The sequence below is a fragment of the Leguminivora glycinivorella genome, chromosome 7 (genome assembly GCF_023078275.1).
Source record: "Leguminivora glycinivorella isolate SPB_JAAS2020 chromosome 7, LegGlyc_1.1, whole genome shotgun sequence".
Taxonomy (NCBI): domain Eukaryota; kingdom Metazoa; phylum Arthropoda; class Insecta; order Lepidoptera; family Tortricidae; genus Leguminivora; species Leguminivora glycinivorella.
Window position 1 is genome coordinate 20,855,700 of NC_062977.1, and position 23,148 is coordinate 20,878,847.

The following is a 23,148-nucleotide window of genomic DNA, read 5'->3' on the forward strand; positions in this document are numbered from 1 at the left end:
GAGCAGACAAATCGGAATCTCGAGTGCGACTACGGGATCTATGCTCTACGGGACTAACTACTTCATTACCAGGTTCAGAAACTGATTGAGGTGGGTTTGCCTCAGCCGGTGTTGATAGTTGAAGAGTAGGAGTGGCAACATTGTCGCTAGGAGGCGATGAATGTAATGTACCTTCAGTATCTTCTCGATCTGCGGAGCTACCTAAAGTCTGGGAAGATAGCACCTGCGTTAGATTACCTAAATCGGGCAATATTTCCTGACGATGTGGCCCCTCTCCGGGACACTGCATGGGTGGTGAAATTGGTCCGGAGGAGAGTGTGGCTTCTTTTAGATGAACTGGAGATATTATTGGCGAACTTGGACGAAGCTCGATGTCTTCTGTTCTTGCTGATGGCTGCGGTGAATTGTTCAGATTGTCTTCAATCACTTTCGGTGGGGACGGTAATTTTGAAGCAACTTGGTAAGCTTCCCCTTCCTCAGGTTGAGGTGGTAAGGAGTTTCTAAGTGTTGGCGTTGAAATAGAGAAAGGCTTAGCATTTGTGTCTTTAGAATAAGAAGCTGCCTCCAATACTGAACCTGGGTTTTCATTCTTCCTTTTAGATTGTGATGGTGAATCTAAATTACTTTGCTGCTGCTGCTCTGCTGGGTCGGGTGGTAGTGATACGTTCTCTAAAGTAAAGTCATCTTCTAATACTCTTCGTATCACATCAGACGCAAGCGAAAGGGTGTCAGCATCTGTGTCATGTCATGTGTGAAGTCGAAGTTGTCTGTTCTAGGCTTCTTAGATGGCGGTAAGGCGTTTTGGTGCTTGCAATCTGACAATGGTGTAGGAATATTCTTTTTGGAATGGTGCCTATCGGGAAGGTCAAATATACTCTCTGAGCTCGAGGACAAACAATCTTCGGTATCTTCTATGACACTCTCAGTATCAGAATTAGAATCAGAGTCTGACGAATGCCCTTCAGATAAAGACATTCTTGTATGAGTTTTAGGTTCATCCCGTGTTCGTTTGCGTTTCGGTCGAACAACAAAGTCACTCGACGAGCTGCTACCGGAGACGAAATCCCCCTCCGGGTGTTGTTGTCCGAACCGTATTCGCCGTCATCGCTATAAGGATTTGGTGTAATGTCTCGAGACGAACCGGGTTCTTCGAACACTTTCATTGAAGTTTTTTTACGACTTGGGCGTTTTTTATTCATCTAAAACAATACAATTATAACACGTAAATATATATTTTTTACAAAAGCCTTGTATGTAACACACCTACCAACTCAACCTACAATACTACGCAAATAAAACAGTCTGTAAATACTTACGATGTTATAATTTATCCGAAACGGGTACCGCCAGTCGCAACCTGCGCACGCGTTTCTCCCGGGGAGCGCACAAGCCGACTGAATGTATGAGCGCGCGGAACAAGTAAAACGTCACTGAACGTTGTTAGTGTGCGTGTATGTACTCGAATGTGTGCGTGCGGCTAACTTTTAGAGGCGGTAAAATTTGATGTAGTGTGGCACTAGCGATCTACTTTTTTTACATAGTGTAGCACAATGACGTCACTAATAGAATTTACTACGGGCAAAGGGCGTTCATAAACGTTGTATAAGCTAGATTCTTTTTAATTTCGACTGATATGGACGTTGTGTTGTATGGTGTATGCCTATATTTGACGTCTTATGACGTAGCGCACGCGAACGTGTTAAATAAAGTTTATTTTATTATTAAAATGGTTTTTTATTACAATGTTTAGGTATGGTATATCATTGTATTGAGTTTTGTGTTAAAATTCAAACTAGGCATTTTATTACTCATTATTTAGTTTGTGGGGTGTCTTTGATCACCTGCATGGGGTAACATTGACCATACTTACACAAAGTTGATTATTATGTATTATGTCAAGGTACTTATTGAGGCTGATAATTTGATCTCTTTTTGTGATAAATATTGAGACAATCTTAAGTAAAGTTGATTTCTCGAATATGATAATTTATATTTTTGATCAAAGTAACCCCAAAATAGCATTAAACAGTTGTAACTTTTGAACCTGCGAATCGATTTTTATGTTTCCTTGAGGTAAAATACTTCTGTAAGGGGTTACATTCGATTACCAAAAAATCCTAGTTTTCGTCATTTTTTTCTCCGTACATTATTTTGTTAGCCTTTCTATATTTTTAGCAGCGAAAGACTAAAAAAAGTTGATGTTCCGATTTTTTTTCATTAAATGTAGAATTTAGAGAAGTTTAAACCATAAACTGATCAATGTAACCCCAGTTTACGGTACCTATCTATTGTAATACTTCAAAGCAAGTCTGCATTAGGCACCCAATAACTTTGTGTTAACTAGGTGCTGTTGTACCGAATAGGTAATGTGAAAAAAAAACCCGGCCAAGTGCGAGTAGGACGGCCAGTTTTTTTGTCTCTCTTTTGTACTCGGAGGTACAGTAAGAAGTGAAACTCCATTATCGGACCATTTTTCTACTATTTACAGTTTAACGAAAATTTTTTAGATGAGATTTAAGTGAAAATAAAATACTACCCTATTAATTTTCTACAATTTTCTACAATACATAAACTAATCTGTGTGCCTACGGCTGTGTAACCCTGCTTTACCACCTTTCGGTTCTATGGTTCTGGTTCTACTGGTGATAGGAAATGTGGAGTATGCAGGAAAATTTCTATTATTTCGCCTTACGGATCTGCGGCCCTGGTACTACAGGTGATCAAAAATATGGTTTAGCTGGAAAAATCATAAATGAAAATGTTTATACAGACAGACACGTTGCTACAGATGTTGTGCAAAGTCAGCGGCTGTCTAACCCCACCTTACCACGTTTCGGTTCTGGAACCGGTTATTTATTGCCTCTTTTCTTAAATTATTTCTACATTAATTAAAAAAAAAAAACATTTTTTAGATGCCTATAATTCTATAATAAGCTCTTTCATGTGATATGTAGCAAACTTTCATTCAAAAATCTTTAATTTTTAATTTTTACATTACCCTCAAAAGTGACCCCTATGATTGAAATGTATTAATGTAAGTTACATGTCCGTCTTTGGGTCATAAGGTTACATACGTCTATCAAATTTCGAGTTATTCGATTCCGTAGTTTCGGATAATATTAGCTGTGACTGTGACAGACGGACGGTGATCCTATAAGGGTTCTGTTTTTCCATTTTAAGGTACGGAACCCTAATAATATTGGTACGGTACCCTAATACAACAAATTAAAACAGATTTAACAAATTTTCGTTATATTTTCACCATATTATTCCTTAAAATTATGATTCATTGTAACTTTCATATCATACTACTATAGTAATACTACCAGTAAGATAGGTAAAATACTCGGTAGTATTGGGAATATTACTGGTAATATTGGTAGTTTACTAATTGACGTTAGGTAGGTAATATTTTTTGTTATAATACAGTGCAACATGTATCCTTTGTATCAATAAACACAAAAGAAATATTTTTTATCTATTTTTATGTCTATATTTCTCTAAATTACCGCTAAGTGGTAATATTACTAGTAACATTACTGGTAAAATACTCGTTTTAGTAATATTACCGGTAACGACCCATCACTATTTGCCACAAGGCCCATTTACATGTTTAAAGTATGAAATAAAACTATGGAAACGGATTAAATCGCGTATAATAATTTAATCCGTTTCCATAGTTTTATTTCATGAGTAACTATCGCGGTAACCGAAGACATAAAGTGTTTACTACTACTACTACTAAGACAATATTATGTTTAAAGTATTTAAATCAAGCCAAGATAAGTTAGCAACGATTTGATAGCCTGCCTCTGCAAGGGTTAAGTAAAAATCATATTTTCATCGAGTTTTGACGTTAATAATAACATTTGCACCGGCAAGTCTGTCAAAATCGTTGCAGACTGCGTCTTAGTTGAAGATATATATGCGCGTGTTATATTTTGGAGCACTATGTTGTGTAACCGACTGCTATAACGCCTATAACTGAGCTGTCCTATTTACTAAAACCAAAATCCAATTTTATTATTATATGAACGAGTTTTATGTAACTTGTGCAGTTGTGCATTATTTAGGTACATAATCTGTCGAGACGATAAAATGTAAGAGCACAAAAACTCATTCGGAGTTCCTGAATATTAAAAAAGGCATAAATTTGTGATCAAGCTCAAAGACGTCTAACAACATTACCCTTTATTTATACATAATATCTGGACGACCGAGCTTCGGACGGTTCTATTTTATTATATCACGTCTTTAGATAATAAAAAAAAAACAAAAACTTTATTTTTGGCCGGGATTCGAAACTCTGACACCCGCGATGTGCCTGAGAACATTAGCCGATGCCGCAAAATTAACGACCAATTTACCAACGCGAAAGAAAAACGCGTTTTCCGGGATCTAATGCTAAGCTAGATCGATTTTTCACCCCCGAAAACCCCCACATAACAAATTTCAGCGAAATCGTTAGAGCGGTTTCCGAGTAGTCCGAGAGTCGGTAAATAAATAAATAAATATACGAGAATTGCTCGTTTAAAGGTATGAGATAGGTAGTCAGGGACAAAAAGTTAAGTTGTGAACTTGTGACCGATCGTAAAGACCAGTTGATTTGTTGCTAATAAAGAGGCACTTTATAAATACATAGGTTTTCGCTATAAGATATTCGCTACGTGCAAATTATGTTGCTGTCCCGTTCATGTCGAATTAACAGCAATATAATTATGCGCGTGCAATGGAGATAGCAAAGGGGGGGTCAATGTACGAAAATCCACTAGGAAAGCGTATGTTGTGTGTGGATTGCACACTAACGCCGCTGTTTCTGATGGCTCTTACAATTTCTCTGGTGTCCATTGGCGCCGGTGATCGCTTATTATTAGGCGGTTCGTCTGCTTGCTTATCGCTTGTATTATAAAAAGTTAAAACTTGTTGCCTTTAGGCCTGTCTTTATCTAGACCTGACGTGTTTATCGAGCATCGCTCGCGTAATTTCAATTAGCAAGGAGCTCGCGAAAAGCACATCTGTTAATGTATTTACATTTAATTAATTACGTACTCGTACGGCAATTAAGGCTCATTACATGTGGCGTTTACACGCACAATGTTCACTTAATTGAGAGTCAATAATGCTTACAATGTAGTAACTTTATCCACTTCAATAATATATAGAAAGTTTTAGTGTTGATTGCACTTTTCTTTCTGTTGAACGGAACTACACGATAATTCTGGCAAACCCAAATTAAATAACTTGCGTTATTTTTAACCCCCAACGCAAAAACGACGGGGTGCTATAAGTTTGACGTATCTGTCTGGCTGTTTGTCTGTTTGTGTGTGTGGCATCGTAGCTCCCGAACGGATGAACCGATTTAGATTTGTTTTTTTTTGTTTGAAGGCTGAGTTAATCGAGAGTGTTCTTAGCCATGTTTCATGAAAATCGGTCCACTATATCGGTTTTTTTATTCAAATTTTCATTTTGTGTTATATCGCTAAGAGTTACTATGGCCACCTCTTGTGTCCATCAGCTTGACGGTACCTTAACCTCCGTATGCCGGAACGAATTCAAAATGATTACTAGTAGAATTCAATACTTGCTGCACGGATTGACGTTCTGGATACGAGAGGATAATATTGAATTCTCCAATTTATTCATGCATGCAAATTTTCAGCTTCATCGTAAACCGGCATTTGCAAAAAACCCGTACAAACATAATTAGCAAACTAGGAGCAAAATCGAAACATCGATCGCGGAAGCAAAGAATATCACAATATATAGTGCTTTCCTGACTAAACTGAAACTGCTACCCTCAACAACATCGAGATACTTCTAAATATAGCTCAGAGGTTCCAATTAGGGTTGAGCCCAATGCCTTGACTTGACCCTAATTAATCAGCATATATGTAGATAGGTACACTACAGGTACAGATAGATGATTGAACGATCAAAGGGTCTAATCCAAGAGTACTAGAGCTAAGGCGAAGAATGACGGAAAGAAATCGGATGATGGGCAATTGGGCATCGAATCTATTGCGTAAATTACCATATAAAAAATTCTACGTTCTACGGCTACTAACGCGTATTCGGATCGGACGTAGTGCGAGACCGCTCTTAAGTGTTCTCATTTCTCAATACTAAATTATTTTACGATCTAATTATGGTTATTTTGTGTTAATAGTTTTTCAGTAAATTACGGCACACATAAAATAAATGTCTATAAGCGTACAGAAACTGGCAGGCACATTAATCAGGCGACTGGCGAGCCGGCGATTTGTATAATTGATTTATATGCGTCGTTTTAGACTAAGTAGAGCTTATTAGTGCAAAGTACATAGTTATATGAACAATTTTTAAATCATTACACTTATATTGACCAGGATGTACACCGTAATTATTTTTGTGGAGCTTCAAATATTTCGACGCATCGTGGTCAAAGGGTAAGATTCATGTAACTGCGTCGAAATGTCGGGAGCTCGGTAGAAAACCGAAAAGGTAATCACAGTCTATACCCCAGTCAATATAAGTCTAATGGAAATTGAACTATAACCTATTTTTTTATCGAATTATGTCAGGAGTAGGTTTAATGAGATTTCTTGTAACGATATTGTTATGCACGTTGTGCCTTTTTCTGTCTACGTAAATGTAATTTTATATTCTTGATAAAAATAATTATATTTCTTAATTGATTAATATTGAACCACATCTAAAAAGTTACGCTATGGTAGGTTACTGATAACTGGCAAATGTATAATGGAACCCTTAGGTAACTCAACAAGAAACAACAAATATCTTTGAGCCTTTTTTGTCTTGGATCATTATCAGTCAGACAGCCATTGATCGCGAAGCTTTATATGTCAACTAGCCTTTGCCCGCGGCTTCGCTCGCGTTAGAAAGAGACAAAAAGTATTCTATGTCACTCTCCATCCCTTCAACGATATCCACTTTTAAAAATCACGTCAATTCGTCGCTCCGTTTTGCCGTGAAAGACAGACAAACAAACAGACACACACACGTTCTCATTTATAATATAAGTATGGATTCACAACCTTTAACACGTTCGCAACCAAGAACCCGCCTGGTAGGCACTTGTGAACTAAGCTCAGATGCCTGACAACTGACAACCCGCTGGGCGGGTTCTCGCCAACCCAACCAAGCAGGCGGTTGTAGATAACGTCCGCTTTCTGGCGTAGGCGCCATTTTTTGTCTGGTAGTGAATGCGTTAATATTTCGTGTTGTATGCATAAACTTGAATTATTCAGCAGTACTTCATTCCCGAGAAAGGCTGACGTAGATACATGTGACGCTCATATGCACCAATACATCATCAGCTCAGCTCCCCCGAGTCATGTAGCCGCCAATTATTGTACGCCTGTCAACATTCATTAGGTGTGAAACGTGTAATTAACTCTTCGCCGACCAGGCGAAATTAACGTGTACAAGTCGGTCAGTAAAGAAGACTGAGTGAAAATCTTAAAATGGTAAAGTAAAGATGTCTACGTTAAAATATGAGCGAAATACGGATGTTCAATTCACTAGGCACTGAGTACGAACATGAATACATGATAAGCACGATATACCGTTAAATCAGTTTGCAATTTTTTTTACAGTTTTTGTAGCACTGTGAGGAGTTATATTTTTTGCATTTTGCTAAATAATGTACCTATAATATATAAGTAATTGAAGGAATCAGGCGTTCCTTTGTGGAAATCCATGATAATCAATCAATCTAGACTAGCGGTTCTCAAACTTATTTTCCCATGGAACCCTTTTAGAAAGCAAAATATCTGACGGAACCCTTCAATTAAATCAATAAAAAAAATAGTTTATTGCAATCTTTATTTTAATAAGTAATCATAAGTAATAAAATTTAATAATTAGATTTAATATGAGGTTAGGTATTACATGAAACTGTTTTTTATGAAAACTGTTTACTATGGAAGAGAGTTGAAGTTGCATATCAGGTAACCAAAATTCACACGGAGCCCCCAGAGAGGCTTTGCGGAGCCCTAGGGATCCGCGGAGCACACTTTGAGTATGGCTGATGATCTAGACAATTGATTGACTAGCAAAGTTTTTTTTTTTAATTTTGATTTGTGTATAAATTAAATTGGTATCAATTATGAATAAATGACAGTCCTTACGTAAAATTTGTGTTGTTTACTTGCTGCCATGCTTCCCGCTCCATAGTATCATAGTGTCCAATAAATTGTAGTATTTCCAACTAAATTTTCCGCATAAAGACTAAGATAACTAAAGTAACGATATGTGATAGATAAGAACGGGACAAATAGTAATCTTTTCATACGACTATACGCTGAAAGGTGTAATGTTTCGGACGTGAGCTTATGAAGGCCCTTCGCACCACAGTGTTGCCTTGGGTCACAACAATATCAGACGGAAGTGGTGTACAATCAATAGTGAAGTTTTTCATGAAATAGACTACCGTTGTCCCGTGCAAAAGCAAATTTTCTATAAATCGATCAGATATGCGAGATTCAACAAAATACGAATTTATTTCTAAATAAAAAGAAACGAGCTTGCTGATTCGTTATCGATCAATTACAATTTGTAATAAAAATCCGAATTCCCTAGAATTTACAATCTATGCATTGTTAATACCTACATTACTGTATGCTCACGGCGGCGCTCACGCGCAATAGTTTTTAAACACGTCTGTAATACTAATTTAGTATGCGTTCATCTCTACTGTCAGTGGCAGTATGCGTTTGTCATTTACGAAAACAATAACAGGCATTCCAAGTATTGCGCGAGCGGTCTTGCGATATTGCCAACACCCATCCAAATGAATGCAAATATACTCAACGAGAACACAGTGAAAGTAATATACCTACGCTATTGAAAGCCCTATAGACCTTTCAACTTTTTACGCTAATGGAACTCCTGGATATAAAAGGGTATGAATAAGTAAAAAAGGGTACTCACGCTACCCTGCCGAATTCGTCCCTGGGCACGTCCTTCTCGCTGGTCTCCGAAATCTTCGCCCTGAATGCGGCCACCCGCGCCGCTATCTCCTCCCGCGGCAACCTACGCAACCACACCAAAGACACACTCATTATTAAAAAAAAACACAATTGAAATTTAAATATTAGTGTAAACAGTAGTGGACTGCTCAGTGTGAACAAGTGGCGCGTAATGATTTTTTTTTCTTAATAAATTCGCAAGCGTCACTACGGGTAGCACCTGTACCAACCAATGCATAGCTGTCGCGGTGAGTCAATCGCGTCGAATTACTTTTGAAAAACAATAAAAGCGATAAGACGGGCCCCGTGTGCGTTCGTGTGCTGAGCTAACTCGAATGAATGAGTCGAGTAATGCACCGAGGGTGTGCCTCGTTTATAATCAATACAACTCCGGCGCAACAGGGGCATCGCCCCTAAACGAGGGTGCGAATCGATCGATGTTAACAACCCTTAAGTTTTTTTCTATTATTCAACTAGAATTTATATGGCCAATAGATAATATCTGCGGCACGTGAAACTGAAACAGGTTGCACATAAATTGTTGCGGTTTTTATAGCGAGCAAGGTGCGGTGCGATAAAAATAGTCGCCCAATATACCTACGGCTTGTTTACATATTGCCCCTGCGCTCTAACGAGTTTTCAGGTCGTGCGAGATTAGCACTACGCTGGAGTTTTATGGAGAAAATTCAAGGAATTTAGGTTTTAAGTTTTAAAGGCACGTAACGGAGGAATTAGTTGCATTTCTTATGATAGCACGATGTTACGTGGGTATGTGGGGAGATGAAAAGAGTTAATGAGTAAGACAAATAGGTTTACTTTCATTGCACATAGCAATAAAATAAAATTTCAGACAAAAAATACTTAAATAGATAGGGTGCATTAGGGTAATTTCGAAGCACAGAAATGCTCGGGTAATTTTGAAAGGGGAATCTAGATATGATGGTAATAATGGTGATTTTTATGTGACTTTCGAAATTAGACGACTTTCGAAATTACCCCAATGCACTCTAATAGGCGGTCTTATCAGTTGGGATTACTTTAAGTTACTTTAGGGAGCTTCTATTAAACGGGCCATATTTTCACTGCAGTATGTGGCCGGTCGACGCTCAGGCTATATTAGTAATTGTCTTAAAATATAGTACAATACTATACTAGAGCAGAAAAGAGGGAATTCGAATGGAGTGGTGATTAATTAAAACACGACCGAAAATAGTGAGTTACGAAATTCCTCTTCACACGTGTATCGTACGTTTTTCAGTAGATATGGCCCTTTGAAATTTCGACATAGGCACATAATGAAGCGAAAAAATAGCACCATGTGTACTGAAATAATTATTATTTAACTCCTGCGCGTATCAATAAAAAGCCACATTTATACAGTTTATAAAAATATATAGTTTGTTATATAAATATATTACGAAACGCGAGATAAAAAATAATGAAAATGAAAATTTTAATGTACGGGTCAGCTTGCATTATTCGATGAGGTGCGGTAAAGGTACTACCCGCTATGCAGTGGAGTTCGTCTAGTAATACAGAAATATACTTATTCTCATAACGTTTACACATGTTGGTATATCACGACCCAGTACAGAAAATTGTAAAAGTCCTATAATATAGGTAGTTTATTTTGATTGTAAAATAAAATTGCATGTGACTTATATTGCAAAAAAAATGTCTTAATCACGTTCTCCTCCCCTAAAGCAGTTCTGCATGCCATAGGCTTGAAGATTTTTTAGTTTACTAGCAGAATTTAGTTACTTCCTTTGGGCCCCCTTAAATCGGTTTTACCCATCCATAAAAGATAAAATAAAAATCGTCATATTCTTCCTTTCGGTATCAATGATAGTTAGTTATTTCGCAATAGTGCCATAAAAAAAAACTAGATTCGTATTAGCATTAAACATTAATGATTTTTGAACTAAGACATTGCTTTTGTACAAAGGAGAACCTCAGAAAATGGTCTGACTAGACGAAAACATGTGTATCGGGGCTAGTACTCAAGGCTCTCAAAAAGTGTAGCTATTTTGAGTTATTCAAATAAAACAACATGAATAGTCTGAATTTAATTATGTATATATCACAACATCCACTGCATAAGCACATCAGCTCCGAACATTTAATTTAAAAAGTCTTTTTTTACGGTTGCACCTTACGCGGCACTGTTTTTTATTACACCTGCATCCGACAATTTCGAGGCATGTTTCTGCAGCAACAGGCAACGTTGCGGGCAAGTAGGCTCCCAAATCCCAATTGTTACAGACTTTCGTCCAGCCACAAGTAGTAAATAATGGCAAATTTTGAATTTGGTTTAGTTGACCCCATAAATGGACACCTTGATATACCTATAACCCTTACAAAAATGGTGCAAGGCAGCTTTTGTCGGTGAAATGCTGTTAATTTGGCGGTCTTTTTTGGTTAATAACTATTTTCGGCACTCGTTAACCTAAGTACAGGACGCAGATCTGGAATAATAAATATGTCAAGTAAGAATTATCCATAAATTATGCAAATCATATAGATAACTACTATTTCACAAGATGTATTAGGATCAGATGTATATATCTGACCTATCATATCAATCCATCATTTCATGTAATATAAATAGTTAAATTCAGACTATATAGGAGTATGTTGTTTAATTTGAATAACTCTAAATAACTACACTTTTTGAGAGCTTTGAGTACCTTTACCTCACCTCATCGAATCATACAAGCTGACCCGTACCGTACATCAAGATCGCCCTGCCACGTCACTTTCATTATTTTTTATCTCGCGTTTCGTAATATATTTAAATAATAAACTACATATTTTTATAAACTACATAAATGTGGCTTTTCATTCATATTTATTGCTTTTAGATATGTATTGTATAGAAAGAACAAAATAGGATAATGTTATAAAAAAGTTATCACATTTTTTTTTTAATTTTTGTAATTTTTTTATTTTAAGTACATTAATCACTAAAATAGCCATAAAATACAATAATTACGGCTTTCTTGTGTTAAAAATAGTGATTATACCTGAAATCATTGACAAAACTTATTGAAATGAGCATTCAAATCACCCTATCGGGCGATGTAAATTATTTTTTATCACTCGTCGTATAATATATTTCTATAACAAATTATACATTTTCTAAAACTAGATAAACGTAGCTATTAAATAATATTTTTTATTTAGAAAAAACCATTACAGTTTTCATAAAATGTGCAATAATATGTATAAAAAAAAATCTCGTTTTCAGATTTTCCCATTTTATTTTGTATTTTTGTTCTAAAATACATTTTTTTGTGAAAAATGAATTCCTTGTCCTTCATTTATCCGAAAATGATATATCGCATGCCCTATTTTGCGTGCTTAATGTGTTTAATCGACATAATTAAGTGTGAAGCTATAAATAACGAAAATTAACGATATTTGCAAGTATTATTTATTTGGAGCAACAACCTGTCACCTAGTTTTATTTATAAGTTAATTGCAACCGGAATCAACATCTATAAGCGCAAAATTATATCCATTTGTTACAATATAAACAATACTAAGGTACAGCGGGGCAAATTTCGACTGGGGGGGGGGTCGACATTTGCCACGACTGGAAGGGCGGGGGCATATGTAACTGGTCCATTTTTACCATGTGTTACAATGTTTGCATTATTAAATAGAGTGTACACCAGTCGGGAGACAGTCGGGACCTGTAACTTGATTATTCAATGGGTTTATGGTTTTATCTTATTGGTACATGTGGTTTTGGATGTAAGGATACTCGTATGAGTCAAATTGTCAAAACAATGTTTTAATCCTGTGGAGATCAAATTCTCTACTACCTACTACTCGATAATGTCTAAAACATGAACCAAAGGAATTTATGAAATGACGCTTTATTTACAGATCCAAGATTTAGGTTAAGCAAATACCACAATTGTCCCAAAGCAAATTTCAAGAGACTGAACCCTTATTTATGAGTCCAATAAATTACTTCAAGTACATCTAGTTATTGCAAATAATGACAAATATTTGTTTTGGAGCGTACCCAATGCTATGTTCTTGAATTTGGCTTGTCGCCAACGCGTACTGGTCAAGCGTAGGGAGAGTATCTTTTTATTGGAAACGAAATTGATTTACGTCAATTGAACATTTATGTTGATACGTCTTTGTGTAGGTGACGTAATTGGGGCAATAATGTGATTGAAAATACAAAGTTACGCGTACCTAATGACATTAATGTTTGAGCTTTTAACACCATTTGTATGGCGAAGTACGGATCTGGTAACGTGCTTAGCTTGAGTTGGAAGTATGTCGTATGTATGTATGTCGTATGTCGTATCAGTGTCAATCGATGTTTAAAACATCGCACACTAAGGTCTGGGTGAACCAGGGACCGGACAACCCATTCCGCGCTACAAGCCTTTCATTGGGAATCCCTAACGTAAGGACGACCCAATCGAGAGACTCTCCCTTTCGAACTGCAAGCCCATTCATTTGACTAGCCCTTACAAAAAACTTAGCAAAACAATAAAGCTAGCCCTGTGCATTGGCTTACCGCTATCCGATACGGCTTGCAAGCCTTTAATAAGGGTTACCCTTATTTTAAGCGCTATTTATAAGGCTTTCCCTTTTGTTGAAGCGTAGTCGAGCCTTGCGTGAAAGAGACAGGATTATGAATCTAAGCTAGTGTAAGAACAGGAAGGAAAATGCGCTGTTGCCACTCCGCACTATGCGCCCCATTTTTAATTTTGCAACGAAACATGTATTCGTTGGATAGAAGTAGAACACGGCTAGAAATTATTTTTAATGAACTGGGAGACAAGGGACTGATGGATCGCCTGATGGTAAATGATCATCGTCGCCCATAGATCAGTAAGTATGTTCGTACGTATGAATGTATGTAGGTATGTATGAATGTATGTAGGTATGTATGTATGAATATAAATATATAAATATGTAAATATGTATGTATGCATGTAAATATACAGTGTTGGCCGAAAATCAATACAATTAACCATTATAATTACACATTGAAAACGTTAATTGCCAACATAAAAATAAGCCGTTTTCGTCATCCAACTCGCCTTGATGAGTTAATTGGGTGAGCAGTTCCTAAGATAGAGCTGATGCTGAACCCTGGCTTTTCCCAGGGGAACGCGGGTTTGGTTTAACATAGGCAAGCGCTGTTTTCGTCATCGGACTTGTTTTGATGAGTACTTGAGTGAGCAGTAACCAAGGTAGAGCTGATGCTGAACCCTGGCTATTTCTAGGGGAACTCGGGTTTCGTGCAACATAGGCAAACGCTGTTTTCGTCATCGGACTTGTATTTATGAGTACTTGAGTGAGCAGTAACCAAGGTAGAGCTGATGCTGAACCCTGGCTTTTCCCAGGGGAACGCGGGTTTGGAGTAACATAGGCAAGCGCTGTTTTCGTCATCGGACTTGTCTTGATGAGTACTTGTGTGAGCAGTAACCAAGGTAGAGTTGATGCTGAACCCTGGCTATTCCTAAGGGAACTCGGGTTTCGTGCAACATAGGCAAACGCTGTTTTCGTCATCGGACTTGTATTGATGAGTACTTGAGTGAGCAGTAACAAAGGTAGAGCTGATGCTGAACCCTGGCTTTTCCCAGGGGAACGCGGGTTTGGAGTAACATAGGCAAGCGCTGTTTTCGTCATCGGACTTGTCTTGATGAGTACTTGTGTGAGCAGTAACCAAGGTAGAGCTGATCCTGAACCCTGGCTATTCCTAGGGGAACGCGGGTTTGGAGTAACATAGGCAAGCGCTGTTTTCGTCATCGGACTTGTATTGGTGAGTACTTGAGTGAGGAGTAACCAGGGCAGAGCTGATGCTGAACCCTGGCTATTCCTAGGGGAACTCGGGTTTCGTGCAACATAGGCAAACGCTGTTTTCGTCATCGGATTTGTATTGATGAGTACTTGAGTGAGCAGTAACCAAGGTAGAGCTGATGCTGAACCACAGAGAACCTCCTATAGAGTAGAAATCTTGTATATTTTGTTCGCGATACGAGTCACCAGTGTTTGGGGTGCGAGGAGCGGGCGGGGAATGTGTTAAGCGCGCTGTGATTGGCCGTTTCAAGGACGGCGGGCAGTCGCGCCAGATGAAAAGGGACAGAAGTATGACTGTCCCTCTACTGACGCGTAAGTGGCCAATGTAAGTTGACCTATGCCGGCTCTGAATAAATTATAAATATGACTTATTTGTGGAATGTAATGCCGTCTGTTTATAAATTTGAGCTTCTTGTTACCTTTCCACACCGTTTCACACTACAGGTGGACATCTTTAAGGCATCAAAATACCCTTTTCCAAGTTTTTTGTGCGAAAAACACGCCCTGCTTTCGGGTCTGTTACTTGCTCGATACTGATCGGGCACGGCGAGCGCCCGCGCTTATATCAGTGCAAATACTAGGAAGGCTGGCGACCGCGAGTCGTCTTGTAATGGATGTCTATAGGGGTTGGTCTGTGTGCTGAACCCTGGCTATTCCTAAGGGAACTCGGGTTTCGTGCAACATAGGCAAACGCTGTTTTCGTCATCGGACTTGTCTTGATGAGTACTTGAGTGAGCAGTAACCAAGGTAGAGCTGATGCTGAACCCTGGCTTTTCCCAGGGGAACGCGGGTTTGGAGTAACATAGGCAAGCGCTGTTTTCGTCATCGGACTTGTCTTGATGAGTACTTGTGTGAGCAGTAACCAAGGTAGAGCTGATGCTGAACCCTGGCTTTTCCCAGGGGAACGCGTGTTTGGAGTAACATAGGCAAGCGCTGTTTTCGTCATCGGACTTGTCTTGATGAGTACTTGTGTGAGCAGTAACCAAGGTAGAGCTGATGCTGAACCCTGGCTATTCCTAAGGGAACTCGGGTTTCGTGCAACATAGGCAAACGCTGTTTTCGTCATCGGACTTGTATTGATGAGTACTTGAGTAAGCAGTAACCAAGGTAGAGCTGATGCTGAACCCTGGCTATTCCTAAGGGAACTCGGGTTTCGTGCAACATAGGCAAACGCTGTTTTCGTCATCGGACTTGTCTTGATGAGTACTTGATTGAGCAGTAACCAAGGTAGAGCTGATGCTGAACCCTGGCTTTTCCCAGGGGAACGCGGGTTTGGTGTAACATAGGCAAGCGCTGTTTTCGTCATCGGACTTGTTTTGGTGAGTACTTGAGTGAGCAGTAACCAGGGCAGAGCTGATGCTGAACCCTGGCTATTCCTTGGGGAACTCGGGTTTCGTGCAACATAGGCAAACGCTGTTTTCGTCATCGGATTTGTATTGATGAGTACCTGAGTGAGCAGTAACCAAGGTAGAGAGCTGATGCTGAACCCTGGCTATTCCTAAGGGAACTTGGGTTTCGTGCAACATATGCAAACGCTGTTTTGTCATCGGACTTGTATTGATGAGTACTTGAGTGAGCAGTAACCAAGGTAGAGCTGATGCTGAACTCGGGCTATTCCTAGAGGAACTCGGGTTTCGTGCAACATAGGTAAACGCTGTTTTTGTCATCGTGAAATATCTGAGACTCGTCTTTATGACTGGTACTTGGTTGAGTTGAGTAGTACCATAGAACCTGTCAAACTATTTCTGTTGATTGTTGTGAATTCTATGAAGATCGTTTGAAACAGAAATACTTTTCTGGTGGAAATCAAGCATACAGCGCGTCTGATAGTAAGTAGTTACCGCAGTCTATGGACGCTTGGAACTCCAGTATTCTCTTTATTCCCTGTGTTACTATTAGTGAAATCGACTGTACTTAATTTTGATATTCAAATGGATATACATACGTATTTTTTTAGACACAAATAAAGTGTTTCATGTATGGCAAATTAATAAATGTGTTCTAACTACTTGATGTTAATATTCACTTCTGGTAAGATTTTTGTTCAGTTAATATTATGTTTTTATGCCTAACTTGAGATTGCATGAAATATTTCTATATTATAATGTACCGAAACCAGAGTTGCCCTAGATACCGCCAGGGCTCAGCTACAGCGCTGTCTTGGCTACTGCGCACCCAAGTCCTCGTCAAGACATGTCCGATGACGCAAACAGCGTTTGCCTATGTTACACCAAACCCGAGTTCCCCTAGGTACAGCTAGGTTTCAGCATCAGCTCTATCTTGGGTACAGCTCACCCAAATACTCATTCAGACAAGTCCGATGACGAAAACAGCGTTTGCCTGGGTTACACTAAACCCGAGATCCCCTAGCTGCAGCCAGGGTTTAGCATCAGCTGGATTTCGGGTACTGCTCACTCGAGTACTCATCAAGACAAGTCCGATGACGAAAACAGCGTTTGCCTGTGTAACACTAAACCCGAGTTCTCCTAGATGCAGCCAGGGTTCAGCATCAGCTGGACTTCGGGTACTGCTCACTCGAGTACTCATCAAGACAAGTCCGATGACGAAAACAGCGTTTGCCTGTGTTACACTAAACCCGAGTTCTCCTAGATGCAGCCAGGGTTCAGCATCAGCTGGACTTCGGGTACTGCTCACTCGAGTACTCATCAAGACAAGTCCGATGACGAAAACAGCGTTTGCCTGTGTTACACTAAACCCGAGTTCTCCTAGATGCAGCCAGGGTTCAGCATCAGCTGGACTTCGGGTACTGCTCACTCGAGTACTCATCAAGACAAGTCCGATGACGAAAACAGCGTTTGCCTGTGTTACACTAAACCCGAGTTCTCCTAGATGCAGCCAGGGTTCAGCATCAGCTGGACTTCGGGTACTGCTCACTCGAGTACTCATCAAGACAAGTCCGATGACGAAAACAGCGTTTGCCTGTGTTACACTAAACCCGAGTTCCCATAGGTGCAGCCAGAGTTCAGCATCAGCTGGACTTTGGGTACTGCTCGCTCGAGTACTCATCAAGACAAGTCCGATGACGAAAACAGCGTTTGCCTGGGTTACACTAAACCCGAGTTCCCCTAGCTGCAGCCAGGGTTTAGCATCAGCTGGATTTCGGGTACTGCTCACTCGAGTACTCATCAAGACAAGTCCGATGACGAAAACAGCGTTTGCCTGTGTAACACTAAACCCGAGTTCCCCTAGGTGCAGCCAGGGTTCAGCATCAACTGCACTTCCGGTACTGCTCACTTGAGGACTCATCAAGACAAGTCCGATGACGAAAACAGCGTTTGCCTGTGTTACACTAAACCCGAGTTCCCATAGGTGCAGCCAGAGTTCAGCATCAGCTGGACTTTGGGTACTGCTCGCTCGAGTACTCATCAAGACAAGTCCGATGACGAAAACAGCGTTTGCCTGGGTTACACTAAACCCGAGTTCCCCTAGCTGCAGCCAGGGTTTAGCATCAGCTGGATTTCGGGTACTGCTCACTCGAGTACTCATCAAGACAAGTCCGATGACGAAAACAGCGTTTGCCTGTGTAACACTAAACCCGAGTTCTCCTAGATGCAGCCAGGGTTCAGCATCAGCTGGACTTCGGGTACTGCTCACTCGAGTACTCATCAAGACAAGTCCGATGACGAAAACAGCGTTTGCCTGTGTTACACTAAACCCGAGTTCTCCTAGATGCAGCCAGGGTTCAGCATCAGCTGGACTTCGGGTACTGCTCACTCGAGTACTCATCAAGACAAGTCCGATGACGAAAACAGCGTTTGCCTGTGTTACACTAAACCCGAGTTCCCATAGGTGCAGCCAGAGTTCAGCATCAGCTGGACTTTGGGTACTGCTCGCTCGAGTACTCATTAAGACAAGTCCGATGACGAAAACAGCGTTTGCCTGGGTTACACTAAACCCGAGTTCCCCTAGCTGCAGCCAGGGTTTAGTATCAGCTGGATTTCGGGTACTGCTCACTCGAGTACTCATCAAGACAAGTCCGATGACGAAAACAGCGTTTGCCTGTGTAACACTAAACCCGAGTTCCCCTAGGTGCAGCCAGGGTTCAGCATCAACTGCACTTCGGGTACTGCTCACTCGAGTACTCATCAAGACAAGTCCGATAACGAAAACAGCTTTTGCCTGTGTTACACTAAACCCGAGTTCCCATAGGTGCAGCCAGGGTTCTGCATCAGCTGGACTTTGGGTACTGCTCACTCGAGTACTCATCAAGACAAGTCCGATGACAAAAACAGCGTTTGCCTGTGTTACACTAAACCCGAGTTCTCCTAGATGCAGCCAGGGTTCAGCATCAGCTGGACTTCGGGTACTGCTTACTCGAGTACTCATCAAGACAAGTCCGATGACGAAAACAGCGTTTGCCTGTGTTACACTAAACCCGAGTTCCCATAGGTGCAGCCAGAGTTGAGCATCAGCTGGACTTTGGGTACTGCTCGCTCGAGTACTCATCAAGACAAGTCCGATGACGAAAACAGCGTTTGCCTGTGTAACACTAAACCCGAGTTCCCCTAGGTGCAGCCAGGGTTCAGCATCAACTGCACTTCCGGTACTGCTCACTTGAGGACTCATCAAGACAAGTCCGATGACGAAAACAGCGTTTGCCTGTGTTACACTAAACCCGAGTTCCCATATTATAGGTGCAGCCAGAGTTCAGCATCAGCTGGACTTTGGGTACTGCTCGCTCGAGTACTCATCAAGACAAGTCCGATGACGAAAACAGCGTTTGCCTGGGTTACACTAAACCCGAGTTCCCCTAGCTGCAGCCAGGGTTTAGCATCAGCTGGATTTCGGGTACTGCTCACTCGAGTACTCATCAAGACAAGTCCGATGACGAAAACAGCGTTTGCCTGTGTAACACTAAACCCGAGTTCTCCTAGATGCAGCCAGGGTTCAGCATCAGCTGGACTTCGGGTACTGCTCACTCGAGTACTCATCAAGACAAGTCCGATGACGAAAACAGCGTTTGCCTGTGTTACACTAAACCCGAGTTCTCCTAGATGCAGCCAGGGTTCAGCATCAGCTGGACTTCGGGTACTGCTCACTCGAGTACTCATCAAGACAAGTCCGATGACGAAAACAGCGTTTGCCTGTGTTACACTAAACCCGAGTTCCCATAGGTGCAGCCAGAGTTCAGCATCAGCTGGACTTTGGGTACTGCTCGCTCGAGTACTCATCAAGACAAGTCCGATGACGAAAACAGCGTTTGCCTGGGTTACACTAAACCCGAGTTCCCCTAGCTGCAGCCAGGGTTTAGCATCAGCTGGATTTCGGGTACTGCTCACTCGAGTACTCATCAAGACAAGTCCGATGACGAAAACAGCGTTTGCCTGTGTAACACTAAACCCGAGTTCCCCTAGGTGCAGCCAGGGTTCAGCATCAACTGCACTTCGGGTACTGCTCACTCGAGTACTCATCAAGACAAGTCCGATAACGAAAACAGCTTTTGCCTGTGTTACACTAAACCCGAGTTCCCATAGGTGCAGCCAGGGTTCTGCATCAGCTGGACTTTGGGTACTGCTCACTCGAGTACTCATCAAGACAAGTCCGATGACGAAAACAGCGTTTGCCTGTGTTACACTAAACCCGAGTTCTCCTAGATGCAGCCAGGGTTCAGCATCAGCTGGACTTCGGGTACTGCTTACTCGAGTACTCATCAAGACAAGTCCGATGACGAAAACAGCGTTTGCCTGTGTTACACTAAACCCGAGTTCCCATAGGTGCAGCCAGAGTTCAGCATCAGCTGGACTTTGGGTACTGCTCGCTCGAGTACTCATCAAGACAAGTCCGATGACGAAAACAGCGTTTGCCTGGGTTACACTAAACCCGAGTTCCCCTAGGTACAGCTAGGGTTCAGCATCAGCTGGACTTCGGGTACAGCTCACTCGAGTACTCATCAAGACAAGTCCGATGACGAAAACAGCGTTTGCCTGTGTAACACTAAACCCGAGTTCCCCTAGGTGCAGCCAGGGTTCAGCATCAACTGCACTTCGGGTACTGCTCACTCGAGTACTCATCAAGACAAGTCCGATAAAAAAAACCGGCCAAGAGCGTGTCGGGCCACGGTCAGTGTAGGGTTCCGAAGTTTTTCATATTTTTCTCAAAAACTACTGAACCTATCAAGTTCAAAACAATTTTCCTAGAAAGTCGTTATAAAGTTCTAGTTTGGTGATTTTTTCATATTTTTTAAACTTATGGTTCAAAAGTTAGAGGGCCCCGGGGACGCACTTTTTTTTCCTTTAGGAGCGATTATTTCCGAAAATATCAATATTATCAAAAAACAATCTTAGTAAACCCTTATTCATTTTTAAATACCTATCCAACAATATATCACACGTTGTGGTTGGAATGAAAAAAAAAATCAGCCCCCACTTTACATGGGGGGGTACCCTAATAAAACATTTTTGCCATTTTTTATTTTTGAACTTTGTTGGCGTGATTGATTTGATATACATATTGGGACCAAATTTCAGCTTTCTAGTGCTAACGGTTACTGAGATTATTCGCAGACGGACGGACGGACAGACAGACATGGCGAAACTATAAGGGTTCCTAGTTGACTACGGAACCCTAAAAAGCAGCGTTTGCCTGTGTTACACCCGAGCAAAGCAGGAGCCTATCATAACTAATAATAATAATAAAAATGTTTATTTATCAGCTCACAAAGGATTCCGATACTATATCTTATACTATTAAACGAGCAATTCTTGTATATTTATTTATTTATTTATTTATTTATTTATTTATTTATTTATATATATCGACGATCTCGGAAACCGCTCTAACGATTTCGCTGAAATTTGTTATGTGGGGGTTTTCGGGGGTGAAAAATCGATCTAGCGTAGCCTTAGATCCCGGAAAACGCGAATTTTCGAGTTTTCATGAGTTTTTCTTTCGCGTTTGTGAACGTAAAATATGGTCCTTAATTTCGCCGCGCGCGCATCGATTCCGCTTAGCTCAGTCGTACGAGGTTGGTCTAATGTCCGCAGATAGATCGTAGGTGTCAGGGTTTCGAATCCCGGCCAGAAATTAAGTTTTTGTTTTTTGTCTTTTTTTTTTGTTTTTGTATTTATAAGAGTTTTTTTTTTATCTAAAGACAAGATATATTAAAATAGAACCGAGCGAAGCTCGGTCGCCCAGATATTGTATTTGGTATTGAAAATTGAACCTTATTTTATCTACAGCCGTTTCCATTAAACAGAAACGCGCAAATATCACACACAGTGCCGCCATAGGTAACGATCGTATGTTATTTCGTTCGGAGTAATGTGTGCTTTATGAGCGAGGTACAGGATTTAAACTCGCACGATATGATCTATAAGGGAAAGCAAATAAAACCCAATATAAGGCTCACCCTTATGGCGTTAGGCTGAGCCGATGATAAGGGTTTTGAAAGGGTATTGGGCTATTTAGGGGGTGAACACCCCGTATAAGGGATAGCGGGCCGGTCCCTGGGGTGAACACGTAAGTAAAATGCCCAGCGCCGTAGCCGAATGGCATTTCTACGACGCGAAACGAAAACGAAACGCCGCGAAAGAGTCTGCCTCTGTCGCGCCAATACGCATGAGCGATAGAGATAGATATCTACGAGCGTTTCGTGAGCGTTTGTGCATTCGGCTACGCACGCTGTTATAGAACGTACAAAGTGTACAAACGACACGACAAATTTATAAAGGATCCGTTTTGCCTCAGAGCGTATAATTTTTTTTACACATGCGCGTTGCCGACCCATTAGACCGGCGGCTGGGGACGTATCGCGGTTGTAAGCTCATTGAGCATAGTTGTCGTTATGTGGTGCGTCATGCCACGACTCGCAGGTCGTTGGCTTGAACACAGACATGTAAATGATGCGCGTGTATTGCGCAACAGCCTAATAGGAGCGTCTATCTACAAGTGTGTGTGTGTGTGTGTGTGTGTGTTCAAGAACTTGCACAGGCGTATTAAATACAAATCGCCCGGCATGTCCGATCTCCTTCCTTCCTATATCTTCCAAATTAAATATGAAATACACCGTGTTTTTTTGTTTTCCGTTAAACTCGACACGTATAGCTGGGTTCATTATCAGGAACCACCCTGTATATCACTTTTAGTTATATTCGCAAAAAAAATTTCATCATTTTCATACATAATAAATGAATTTATTATTAATGTGAGAGACCCTTCAGAATAACATTCAAGTTATAAAGTGATTGGCGGCACATAACATTAGGAATTGGTGTGTGAATTAGTGAACAGTACACTTGTTCAGTAATTATCTTTATTTTTTTAATAATTCGATAACCGTAAGAGTTAAGACGCCAGTCTTTTAGATAAATTAATTGTATTTGAA

General features: G+C 40.5%; 1 protein-coding gene across 1 annotated transcript in view; it reads right to left on the reverse strand.

Annotated features, from left to right (window-relative positions):
* LOC125228364 (serine/arginine repetitive matrix protein 2) overlaps window positions 1-23,148 on the reverse strand; it is a 62,402-nt gene that overhangs the window by 35,744 nt on the left and 3,510 nt on the right. Inside the window, 1 exon segment of the mRNA XM_048132901.1 lies at window positions 8,932-9,033. Coding sequence (XP_047988858.1) covers window positions 8,932-9,033 — 102 coding nt within the window.